Below are 12,761 nucleotides of genomic sequence, written 5' to 3'. Positions count from 1 at the left end.
AAAGCGAGACGGTAGAAAATCACTACCGAATCACGTTCCACTCCTTGACAAGACTTCCCTTGCCAGTGACACTGTTTTCATTCCTGTTGGCTTTTCCAACGCCGCCAAAAGCGTCCCAGAAGCGAAGTGTCTCGTCTCCAGCTCCGGTGACAATTACACTGCCGTCGGGACTCATGCTGAGATAGAGTACACGGTATGTGTGACCAGTCAGACTGACTACTTGCGACATGGATGGGTATTTCCAGATGTTGATGGCATGTTGGGAGAAACCGTGCGTCGAGACGAGCTCAGACGTCAAGGTTGAGAAGAGGAGATTGCAGACCTGTGAGCCAGTGTCATGGCTGCGCAAGAGGTGGGGGTTTTGAGGTGTCGAGGTCATGGGATCAGGAGAGGCGTGATGCGGCAAGGCCGAAAGAGAAGCAGATGTGAGATCCAAATGTGCGTGAGTAGAGTTTGCGCTCGTCAAGGCGGCGTTTGCAGAATGCTGAGCAGTTGAAATGGTGTTCCAGAATTTGATGCAGCGGTCTGCAGTACCACCTCCAGAAGCCAGCAAGCCACGTTGATGCGGTGACCATGCAATAGCCTTTACAGCAGCCTTGTGACCGCCCTCCTGTTCGCCCCAACGATGCAACCAGCGATCGTCAAGACCATCCCAGATGAAGATCTTGTTGTCGTTGCCGCCAGATGCCAGCTGGTTTGTGTCACTGTTCCAGCGCAAGCCACAGACCTCCTGCTTATGGCCGACGAGCTTCGATAGATATTGCTGCGGTGAACGTACGTCACGATGGAGGATTGTTCGATCGCGACTGCCTGTCGAGAGGATGTGAGCGTTCCACGCCAACGAAGAAACTCGAGCCGAGTGGCCAATCATTGTTCTCAATCTCCGTTGTGTGACCGTGTCAAAGATGAGGACATGGCCCCTGCCTGTGCCAACTGCCAGATGCGAGCCCTACGGAAGTCAGTTTCAGTTTCTGTAGGAGCTCAAACACAATACGGACCCTTTGTATCCAACCAACACTGGTGACGGTGTCTGCCGTCAATTTACACAGCTGCTCTACCTTTCCAGATTCGCTGTTCCATAGGTAAACACTGTCACCCAGACCGACAGCTAAGACACCGCTCGAACCCCAATCGACAAGGTTGAGGTAGAAGTCGTCTGCCAACTCAGGAGCGTCAAGAACCTTGTAGGGGACCTTGCTGACAGCTCTGGGCGTCTTGCGCGGTGATAGCAACATAGACTGTGACGAGTACTTGACTGGTGACAAGCTATAGATATCGGAGCGAGCATTGATGTTTGGCCCTCGCTCCGTGCGTGAATGCGAGCGTGGAGTCAAGGAGGGCGTCGGATGCGTGGATTTGTATGAGAACAGATTCTTGTGTGGCGTTGAAGGAGTAAGGTTGAAGTTGCCAGGAGGTGTAAGAGACTTGTCATGCTGAGGGATGGTTTGAGGGATCTCATCGTTGAACATCTCAGAGCGGAGGATGGACGAATATGTGCGGTTAGCCTCGTCTGTCTTTTGTACATTAAGCTCATTGACCGGAGGTTTCTTGATGGAGCGATGGGGAGTGGCGGGCGAGCCTTGGTCGTGTAGCAAGTTGTAGCTGGCATGTAGGTCCTGTCCAGCTCGGTTGGGTATGAATCGGTCCGTGTAGACGCGCTGCCTCTTGCGCTTGGGGCTCTCGCCTGGTGTGTGTTCTCTGTTTCGGCCAGCTTCTTCAAACTGCTGCAATGCTTTGCTCAGAGCATCTGGGTCAACAGCTTCCGATGTCTTGCGCGAGGTGGTTGACTGGGCATCTTTCTGGTTGTTGATGTTGTTGTCACTATGCTTTGAACGGGTCTGCGGCACGGTAGGCGGCGTCTTTGTTCCTGGAGGTGATGGGAGCTTCGGTGTGTGTACGTCTTCAGATTTTGCGCCAAACTTGGCTTCCAAACGAGCGGAGCGCATTGTTATCGCTGGGTCGAGAGTGGTAGAGGCGGCGCCTCGGACGGAGATGACGGAACAAGCCCACTGGCGACACTATGGAGAGCTGGGAGACGGATAGAGCAATGGACGATGTAGCGATAGTGGCGGCGACGTAATGCGACAGAGGAATACGGATAGTCGATGACAAGCGATGGCGGCGGTATGTTTGGATTGACTGTTGGAAACGGGCCAGGGCCAGGGTGCCAGGATGCTCTCCGACTTGCAAGTCGATCGCTCCTTCCTTGGTCCGTGCGTCAATTGTTGATTGACCTATTGTTGTGCCTTCTTGCTGTTGCAAAGACAATAGTTCGAATTCCAAGCGAATCGAGGGCAAGCTGACGTCTGAACAATCGCTAGCTTCTAGTTACGCATGAGAACAATACCTTGCAAGAGATCCAATGACTTTTGCTTCGGCAGAAAAGCAAAACCCTACCAACCTTAGCACCGTCGTTGTCCGAGTGAATCGTCAAGGGTCTCTCGCACGCCCCTTCACTTCTCCAGCCCCTCCGCACATCATCCAAGCCACCTGCATTCTTGAATCAGCAACTTTCATGTGACACCAATGCTCATTTTGCTTGAATTTATGCAATTTACGAATCTTGAACCTCCACCATCATCCACAACCGAGCCAAGTTGTTATCTGCTATCTCACATATCGTATCTAATCGACAAACACCTTGTTCTCCAACTCCCCGTAGTGCTCAAAGAAACTCTCAAACAGATTAATCGCGTACTCGACATCGTAGGCTCCACCAGTCTCACGAATACTGTGCATCGAAAGCTGTGCGTTTCCAAGATCCAGCGTTCTCACTCCTGTGTTGGCCGAGAGCATAGGTCCTATTGTGCTTCCACAGGGCATGTCGTTACGAACAACAAACATCTGCAGCGGCACTCCCTGACCGCTCGGGCGAACATCGCCGCTGCTCTTCTTTGCTCTCTTTGCAAGCTCTTGCAATAGCACAATACCAGGCGAGTTGGTCGCGTAACGCACGTTGGCATTGATCTTGATGACGGTACCCTTGTTCATCTGAGGCTTGTGTTCGCTCTCGTACTTGCCACTGTAATTGGGGTTGACACTGTGGGCCATGTCCGCACTAATGAGGAAACTGCTCGACAGAGATTGCTCGAATGCAGTGCTCGTGTCGGCATCTTTGTGAGTGGGGTGATCAGTGCGGTCGTAAGAGCTGTCGCTCTCGGTTTCTTGAGAAGAAGGAAGGACCGACAGGCGACGAAGTACCGATGGCAATATGTTGCTATCAGCGCCTTGTGCTGATGTGCTACCAATTTCCTCATGGTCGAAGCATGCAATAAGACGAATCGTGTTCTCGTCGGTCAGAGGTTTGCCTTGAGATGATGTGGAGTTGATCAAACCCTGAACGGCGCAATAGGTCATCATGAGGTTGTCCAGGCGAGCGGAGAAGATAAGCTCGTTGTTGAGACCTCCAAGGCATGACTTCTGAGTATCATAGAGAACGACCTCGAAGTCCAGGATATCTTCGGGCTTGACACCTGCCTCTTCGGCAAGGATCTCGATGACATAGGGGTGGTGTCTTTCAGTCGGGGCCTTCAGAGGGTTGAAATCGGCGTTGTCTGAGTCTTGGTCCTTCTCTTTTTTGGCATCTTCAGGCGTCTTGCCCTGTCTGTTCAGCTCGGCCTCGACCAGTCCTGCGATAGGAAAGAGCTGATTCTCCTTGTTGAACTCAAAAGGGACCGAGCCACCGAAGTGGACAGCCAAGTTGGGGATGCGACAAATGGGACGGTCGACCTTGACCAGCTTTTGTTCCATTCCACCATCAGCACGCTTGCACATGACGCGACCGGCAAATGAGAGATCGCGGTCAAACCAAGTAGCCCAATGACCACCTCCATATGCTTCAACACCAATCTGAATGAAGCCCTCGGACTGACGCTTCGAAACGGGCTTGAGTCGGAGACAGCATGAATCGGTATGAGCACCAACCATGGCGATGGGGTTTCCAGGCTTCCATTTGTTACCGACAGCGAAGGCGATGATGGTGGACGAGTTGCGGGTGAGGTAGTATTTTCCACCAGGAACGAGAGTGGAAGCCCAAGGATCACGCTCCTTGATCTGCTTGTAGCCAGCGGCCTCAAGACGTTGCTTGGCCGTGTGTACAGCGTGGAAGGCTATGTACGTATGTCAGTCTACAGATTGATGTTCACCGTCCGGACTAACATACGCGTTGGAGAGGCGTTGACGAACTCGATAAAGTCCTCGGCCGGCTTGAGGGACGCTTTGTTGGCCATATTTTGTATACCTCTGCGGAAGATTGTGGAGGTCGGACGTGCTAGAATTGTAAAGATTTGCCGTCTTGCGAAGGACATGGGTGGAATCTCCGATAGCAATCAACTTCATGAGCTCCTTCCTCGAATGGAAGCTCAAAGCTCAGACCATCAGGACCCTGAGCCTCGGCCCTTGACACAGGTTGACCGTCGACAGGGTCTAAGAACAGCATCACTCGCTTTGAAAAAAGTGAATTGTCAATTGATCATTAAAGTGTGCTCTCTTTCTTCGTGTAAATGCCATGAATGTTTCCTCCAGATGCCCAACCCATGGTATATGCTTTTCGACAAAAATGTCAGAAATCAAAAACTCCGCTTCGTCTCATCAAATTTACATGACGATGCACTCCTTTTCCTTGCTGCCACCGAGCTCTTTTGTCTTGGCCTTACCCTTGGCCATAGGTATGCCAGAATCGCCAGAAGCTGCCGCTCTAATAATGTCGAGTCGTTGTTTAGCCGTCTCGTTGCCCTTGTCGGCAGCCTTGACGTACCACACATTCGCTTCGAGAGGGTCACGACGGCATCCGATGCCCATTTCGGTAAAGTATCCGACGGCGTACTCGGCCTTTGCGAGCCCTGTTGGATTCGATTAGCGTATAGTTTCACGAGGGTTGTAGGTGTAGTGGACTTACCAAGTTCGGCAGCCCTCTTGGACCATTCATACGCTTCGACTTCATCCTTCTCAAGCACCGGCTCGGCTCCAACCATATACCAAGCACATAATGCCATCATAGCTTCAGGCAAACCTTTCGAAGCCGCGCCATTGTAGAAATGAACGCTCAGAGCAGCATCCTTTGGACATCCAAATGTTCCATTTTCATAAGCTTGACCCATTCGATAGTTTGCCTCTGCGTGGCCAAGCTCGGCTGACTTTGTCATGAGCTGTGCAGCATATGCTTCATCTTTGAAAATGTCCTCGCCAAATCCTGTGATATGTAGGAGTCCAAGCTCATAAGGTCCGCTGTTGTACTGGTAATCTGCAGAGTCTGTCGCACGCTTCAGCCATTTGACACCCTCTCGGTATCGGTTAACGAGCCCCATATCGCCAGTGAGACAAGCCTTGCCCAATCTGATTGCGGCTCCAGGATGACCCTTTGATGCAGCAGCACGGAAAAACTGCACTGCCTTTGGATAATTCTTGGTGCAGCCCCATCCAAACTCGTAGCATAACGCAGCACGGTATCCTGATTCTGCATGGCCATGCTTACTTGCCGCAACGAAGAGAGGCAAAGCCTTGTCGTAATCCGGCTTATCCTTGTTAAAAAGTCCGGAGAAATAACCATCGGCGAGGTAATACTGCGCGAAAGGATACGCGCGATCAGAGAGACGTTGAAGTATGCCACGGGCTTCTTTGATCAGCTCTGCAGCCGATTCGGTATCTTCGGCATGGTCTCTAGCTGCGTTGATCATAAAGATGGCAAATTCGTATTGAATGCTGGGATCGTTGGTCTTCTTGACGTTTGCGCGGTACATGTCAAGTGTCTTTTTGTTGTCGAGCAAGGAAGCATTGTTTCCGACGGCAGACTGAAGGCTAATGTTGTTCATCATGGGAGCAGGCGCCACCTGCTGGGAGTAAGGGAGGTCGTTTAGTAAATCAATGTAAGACATTGGTCTGGTGTCCGGCGAACGTCGATTGCCAGCCTGGTTGCGTGCATAGACTCGAGGCGATCCAGAGACAGACAGATTATCGTCTGCAGACATCGGGGAATACGTGCTTGCTCGTAGATCAGCACCCAATGAGTATTGTGAGGCGACACGAGGGCCTGATGTTCTCGGCGGCCTCAGACCTCCTCCGCCACTGGAGGAGGAGCCAATGCTGTTCACAGTTGCCTGAGAAATGCGATTGGGGTTATTCTTTTTCACTGGAGATTCGTCTGGGCCTTTATGATGGTATTGCAACATTGGCAGTGGCTCAATGTCTTCTTCAGCTCCAGCGGTCGGATCGTCATGCAACGAAAGTCCTGTCATAGAATCGAGATGCCTGATAGACGAGTGCTGAGAAGGAGATCTAGAGTGGGCAGACGAGTAGCGGTCCACCTGGGCAGACGAAGATCTGGACACGCCTTGTCGCGGAGAAGTCGAGTGGCATGGGCTTGACGGTGCCTCTTGCATACGAATCGTCGGTTGTGCCATGCTGCTCTTTCTAGGCGAGAATGATGCTCGTCTCTGATCTTGCGCGCCATCGAAGCTTCTATGCGAAGATGGCGTTTGGTTTCTGTGTACCTCGGCCATGGTGGTATGATAATATTTGCGCCTGAACACGCGATGATTATATTCTCTGATCCAGAATCAAACAGCGCAGGCGAGTTGTGTGTATTACAGTGGAAGCAGTGATGGGGGCACAGGGGATAGTCGTGAAGTAAGAATATTCGGATCGACCGGTGACGCGGATAATATTTGTAATGAAGGTGGGTTCGATCTATGTGGTATGAGGACGGCGATCTCGGAGAAGAGCAGGTTCGCACAGAATCATACCTGATTAATACATGTACAAGTAAGATGAAGGTGACTAGACCTAAATGAATGGATGTAAGAGAGTAGAAATGAAACCGTGGAGGGGCTGAAGACAGGGACAACAAGAACTCAATCTGCACCTTGCCGGCCCGGGCTCCTTCGTTTCCGCTGCGCGTGCGTAAGTTTATTGGCCACCGGCATCACCGTTTCCTACAAGAGTCGTGCAATGTGGAGGCAACCTTTTGCTTCGAGCCAGCCCATTCGTTACAAACATGCTATGCTGCAATTCCACGTGTTCTTGGTCGACTAGTCTAAACGTGAGAGGGCCACCTTGAGATGCACCTCGTGCGAAAGTACGTGTAGAGCCTCAAGCAAACCTACCATAAATGCGCCCCATCACTGGAGCCTATGCAGAGGCTACAACCTTAACTCTGCAGCTGTCAAATTATTCTTAGAACGCACTCTTTGCACCCTTCGATTGTTGGCTAGTACAGGCGCTCATCAACATTCTTACACCACGCACCATACATCTTTGTTATATCGCCATCGTGTTCGTAAGTCAAAATGCGACCTGAATCAAACCTCGGTTTCAAAAGGCGCCATAGCGTAGGGCTTGGTGCCGAGGAGTGTCTTTGAACCAGAGTTGCTGCCACATGATCAATCAGACCAGTGAGGGTCTTTGAAGAATGTCTCCAGGACCCTTGGCCAAGGTTATTAAAAGAACACAAATAGTGGCGGCAACACTCGAGTACGAGCTCGGCAACTGTTGATTGTTATTGTGGGATATCCAACGGCCGCTGCTCTGGCTACCATACTCTATCCTGTATGTCGAGAGTAACGGCCAGACGAGTGTGTTGATCAGCAGGGATCAAACGTTTGAGCAGCACCAGAATGATGCATACATAGGGTGTGAGGGGTGCTGTATCAGAATGCTTGATCTTTGGTCTATGGCCAAGGAGGGCATGGTCCTCTCCTGTTACGCGGGGATATTCAGATGTGGCTATGAATCATGAGACAAGGGGAAACGGCACCCACATCCGCTCTTCCTTGCAGAAGGATCGAGCAAAGGCTTGCGCTGTTCTTCAATCGGGGATCCAAAGATTTCCGCATTAGTAGGTAAGAATGATTGACGACAGAGAGATACAAGTAGACAGACGAAGTGGAAGGTTATTTTTGGCAGTGGTGAAAAGTCAACGAGGCAAGAACGGATGGATCTGCGATGCAGGTGGCATAGGCTCAAAGTTGCTCCACAATTTCTTTCTCGGAATCTCAGCCCTCCAGGGGCCGGCGAAGCGTACAAGCCGCCCACATGACAACACAACTCTCAGAGTTGTTCCTGAAGCCTGAGGGTTGACTTTTTGCCTCCTGCATTGAGGGCTCAATTCGCCGTGTCACACTCTCTTTAAACACTCATCCTGTCCTATACATCCGACAACAGGCCTTCACCACACGTCTCGATCGATTCAGAGACATAATCTGTTTGGTCAAAGCAGTCGCTACGCCGCCACAAGCCTTCGTTCCTCGCCCGGCCACGGCACCTCAGGCAACCCACATACATACCCACTCTGCCCTGAGAAGCGGCACGAGCTATTGACTTCTGTACACCTCACGGAATTCGACAAAATGTCGTCCAATCACCCCACGTCGCCTAGGCGTCGGGACTCACGATCAAGAGCGCATCGGCGACATCACTCTGATCTCGAGTCTCCTCGTCCCATGCACCACAGAAGAACTAGTAGTCACACCAAACACGAGCCGGAGCCATATGTATCTCGAATCACATCGCCCATTCCCAGGATCACATCGCCCGCAGACCAGGAGCCCATGATGGGCGCCTCAGATCTAGGACGCAAGAAGAGTCTGATTCGACCTGAACGCACAAAGGTCGATAGAGACCACCCGCAATACCACTACCGCAAGCACGCCCAGAATATGGCAGTCATGCCTTCTACTACTGGCCACGACCCAATGCTTGAAGAAGCAGAGCACGAGGCTGCTACCGTCAGCTCCGACGACATTGAATTGAAACAGCTCGATCAGAAGGGTCACCCTGCGGGCATGGCGAGAAGTGGAAGTCGCAAACTACATCGCAAGACTACACTCGAGGTTGCCGAAGAGAAGAAAAAGAGACAAAAGCAGGCAGGGGCCAGTCCACCAACACTTTGGAGCACTTACTGCCACCTGATCACTTTCTGGTGTCCCAACCCCATCCTTAAATGTTTCGGAATGCCCGAAAAGGCCCAACAACAAGCGTGGAGGGAGAAGATGGGCTTGATCAGTATCATTCTCATGATCGCTGCCTTTGTCGGTTTCATTACCTTCGGTTTCACTGCCACCGTCTGCCCTGCGGGCTCCTCTTCACGATTCCGCGTAAACAAGGTCGATTCTGGATACATGATCTTCCATGGCAAGGCCTATGACTTGACAAGGTCGCAGCATCCCCAGGCTAGAGGTATCTTGAGAAACCAGAACGTGTTATGGGATCTTGATGTGCCTTATGGAGGCAAAGACGGCAGTTTCATGTTCCAGAACGTCAATGGTGCATGCAAGGGTCTCATCACTGCCGCCGCGGGTTCTGATGTCAAGACTGATAGCGATGGCAATTTGGCTTGGTATTTCCCATGCAACGCTTTCAATCAGGACGGATCGAGTGAGCCCAACAAAACCATCCCTTACTACCTTGGATATTCTTGCCACACCTCGAAGCTTGCCCGAACCAACTTCTACGACCTCAAGTCTGGAGGAGATGTGTACTTCACATGGGACGACATCAAGAATTCGAGCCGCAATCTTATGGTTTACGGTGGCGATGTCCTCGATCTCAACCTGCTCAACTGGTTCAACACTACTCAGGTTTCGTACCCTTCGAGATTTGACGATATTCGCGAGAACGCCAACGTCAGGGGCACTGACATGAGTCTTGCCTTTTCGTCAGGTCAAGATAAGAAGATCGCAAAGTGTTTCCAGGAAATTATCAAGGTGGGATCGATCGACACCGAAACTGTTGGATGTATCGCCTCCAAGATCGTGCTATATGTTGCCCTCGTCTTCATCTTGTCAATTGTCGTCGCCAAATTCGTTCTAGCTCTGGCGTTCCAGTGGTTCCTTAGCCGCAAGTATGCTGCGGATAGGACTGCCTTCAGCGGCGACGAGAAGAAGAGAAAGCAGCAGATCGAGGAGTGGGCCGATGATATCTACCGTCCAGCTCCCAAAATCGCTGATCCCGTCTCTCACGCTAGCGACCGTGCAAACAAACGCGGTAGCTTCCTTCCGACCACCTCGAGGTTTACCAGCCCTTACGCTATCGAACGATCCATGGCCCGTTCTCGTCCCGCATACACCACAATGGCTAGCCAAAGCTCGACTGCGCGCTTGATTCCTGGCGCAAGTGTTTATGGGCAAGGCAACCGCAGTGAAAACACTCTGCAAGAAAGTCGCGCAAGTCTTATGGTTCCCAATAGCAGTGAGCAAAGATACTCTACCGCCATGGAGTCTGATGGTCCTGGTCCTCATGGCTTTATTCACGAAGCTGTCGTACCCCAGCCTCCTCCGGAATGGCAACCATTTGGATTTCCGCTCGCGCATGCCATTTGTCTTGTCACTGCCTACTCCGAGGGTCCCGAAGGAATGCGTACAACTCTTGATTCTGTTGCCACAACTGAGTACCCCAACAGCCACAAACTCATCCTCGTCATTTGCGACGGTATCATCAAGGGACATGGTGAGACTATGACTACCCCCGAAGTTGCCTTGAGCATGATGAAGGAGCATACTATCCTACCCGATGAGGTCAAGCCTTACTCCTACGTCGCCGTGGCTAGTGGATCCAAACGACACAACATGGCCAAGATCTACTCTGGCTTTTACGACTATGGAGAGGATTCCATCATTCCTATCGAGAAGCAGGAACGCGTGCCCATGGTGATCATCATGAAGTGCGGCACCCCTGAGGAATCAACCCAGTCCAAGCCTGGTAATCGCGGTAAACGTGATAGTCAGATCATTCTCATGTCTTTCTTGCAAAAGGTCATGTTCGATGAGCGCATGACTGAACTCGAATACGAATTCTTCAATGGTATCTGGAAGATTACCGGCATCTCACCCGACTTCTATGAGATTGTTCTCATGGTCGACGCCGATACCAAGGTCTTCCCCGACAGTTTAACCCATATGATTAGTGCAATGGTCAAGGATCCTGAAATCATGGGCTTGTGTGGTGAAACCAAGATCGCCAATAAGAGAGCCAGTTGGGTTTCGATGATCCAAGTCTTCGAGTGAGTTGAAACATCGTTTGGGAAATACAAGTCTTACTAACGGGTCCCAGATATTTCATCTCACATCATCAGTCCAAATCCTTCGAATCCGTTTTTGGTGGTGTCACCTGTCTTCCTGGGTGTTTCTGCATGTACAGAATCAAGGCACCTAAGGGCGATCAAAATTACTGGGTACCGATCCTGGCCAATCCCGACATTGTGGAGCATTATTCCGAAAATGTCGTCGACACATTGCACAAGAAAAACTTGCTCCTCCTTGGTGAAGATCGTTATCTCTCCACTCTGATGCTGAGGACTTTCCCCAAACGAAAGCAAGTTTTCGTTCCGCAAGCTGTCTGCAAAACTACTGTGCCCGACGAGTTCAAGGTTCTCCTTTCCCAAAGAAGAAGATGGATCAACAGTACCGTCCACAATCTTATGGAGCTGGTTCTGGTTCGTGATCTCTGCGGAACCTTCTGCTTTAGCATGCAATTCGTTGTCTTTGTCGAGCTAGTCGGTACTCTTGTGCTTCCAGCTGCCATTGCTTTTACCTTCTATGTTGGTAAGTACCATCTTTCATTCTCATCGTTATCCGAAACTAACCATGTTACAGTCGCTATTGCTATCAAGGCCGCCATTGAACACACAACCATTCCAGTCATGTCACTGGTCTTGTTGGCACTTATTCTTGGTCTGCCCGGTGTTCTCATCATCTTGACTGCTCATCGCATCTCATACGTCGCATGGATGCTTATCTACCTCCTTTCTCTTCCAGTCTGGAACTTCATTCTTCCAACCTACGCGTACTGGAAATTCGACGACTTCTCTTGGGGTGACACTCGCAAGACGGCTGGTGAACAGACCAAGGGCGGCCACGACGCAGTGGAGGGTGAATTTGACAGCAGCAAGATCACCATGAAGAGATGGGCTGATTTCGAACACGAGCGACGCATGAAGACCGGAGGAACCAATTACAATTCCTCGTCAGGGCAGGGATCATATCCCTATGAATCTGGCTACGACTACTAAACCAGAAAAGGCGGTCAAATCCTTTGTAAGAATAGAAGGGGCTCGGGAGGTATTGTTGATTTACGAAAGGGGGAAAAGTAATGATGGCCAGTCTGGACTGCGTGAATTGCATGGTTACTATTGGCGCCGGAGTATGATGATAATCGAGGAGCGTGCCAAGCTATTTAATGAATAAATGCAGTATCACAGCAGAAATCTTTGTGATTGGCTTGGTTCGGCTGGGAGGCGCAGGTGACAGATGCGGATTCATGCACTTTTTGACGGAATAGGGCAAATGCAGACGCTGGCTGGGGCCTCGGGATATACATCTTCAAGGCGCAAGCGATGTTGCACTGCAGTAGACGATGAGACGACGTGACAACCACGCGAAAAAGGCCTTGACCTCCTGTCAATTCTCTCTTAACCTGTCGCACGAGACTCGCTCGCTTCCGGAGCTGTCATTTTACGATTAGCAAGTCAACGGCCCGCAGCGCGCCTGTTTTCTCTTCCTCCAAAGTGCTCCACTTCCTGATACCGTCTTCGTTCGAGGAGCGGGTGCTGTCGTGGGAATTGCGGCGACTGCGGGTGGCAGATCTGTCCATTGCCACCATATCCCTTTCCCTCATTTGACCTATTGTTACCATCGCGCTACGTACCTACTCTACCTGTCTCCTGCGCTGGGCGCGTGAGTGCCAATAGTGTAGTTACCTTGTCATCACCCGCCGTCACATCGAAACAAGAACAAGATCACTGGCTGCTTCCCACTGCCGAGCTTGGCGTC

General features: G+C 51.1%; 4 protein-coding genes across 4 annotated transcripts; 1 reads left to right on the top strand and 3 right to left on the bottom strand.

Annotated features, from left to right (window-relative positions):
* Positions 1-22: 22 nt before the first annotated feature.
* M438DRAFT_277957 (WD40 repeat-like protein) lies at positions 23-1,946 on the bottom strand (the record flags this gene model as incomplete). The annotated part of the gene is made up of 2 exons (XM_029900963.1): positions 23-949; positions 999-1,946. The coding sequence occupies 2 exons, from the start codon at positions 1,944-1,946 to the stop codon at positions 23-25; spliced, it is 1,875 nt and encodes a 624-aa protein (XP_029758515.1).
* Positions 1,947-2,273: 327 nt separating this feature from the next.
* M438DRAFT_323258 (peptidase M18, aminopeptidase I) lies at positions 2,274-4,229 on the bottom strand (the record flags this gene model as incomplete). The annotated part of the gene is made up of 2 exons (XM_029902998.1): positions 2,274-4,109; positions 4,163-4,229. 2 exons carry the CDS (start codon positions 4,227-4,229, stop codon positions 2,626-2,628), a joined length of 1,551 nt encoding a protein of 516 aa, XP_029758514.1. The 3' UTR covers positions 2,274-2,625.
* A 367-nt stretch (positions 4,230-4,596) lies between these two features.
* Positions 4,597-6,167, bottom strand: M438DRAFT_278448 (HCP-like protein; the record flags this gene model as incomplete). Its single annotated transcript, XM_029901005.1, has 2 exons — positions 4,597-4,841; positions 4,898-6,167. 2 exons carry the CDS (start codon positions 6,165-6,167, stop codon positions 4,597-4,599), a joined length of 1,515 nt encoding a protein of 504 aa, XP_029758513.1.
* Positions 6,168-8,543: 2,376 nt separating this feature from the next.
* Positions 8,544-12,001, top strand: M438DRAFT_278348 (chitin synthase, class IV; the record flags this gene model as incomplete). The annotated part of the gene is made up of 3 exons (XM_029900995.1): positions 8,544-10,993; positions 11,044-11,534; positions 11,586-12,001. The coding sequence occupies 3 exons, from the start codon at positions 8,544-8,546 to the stop codon at positions 11,999-12,001; spliced, it is 3,357 nt and encodes a 1,118-aa protein (XP_029758512.1).
* Between the last annotated feature and the right edge of the window lie 760 nt (positions 12,002-12,761).

Source organism: Aureobasidium pullulans (genome assembly GCF_000721785.1).
Source record: "Aureobasidium pullulans EXF-150 unplaced genomic scaffold scaffold_15, whole genome shotgun sequence".
NCBI lineage: Eukaryota > Fungi > Ascomycota > Dothideomycetes > Dothideales > Saccotheciaceae > Aureobasidium > Aureobasidium pullulans.
Note: the sequence above shows the minus strand (reverse complement) of the source record. Positions and strands in the feature narration are given on the sequence as shown.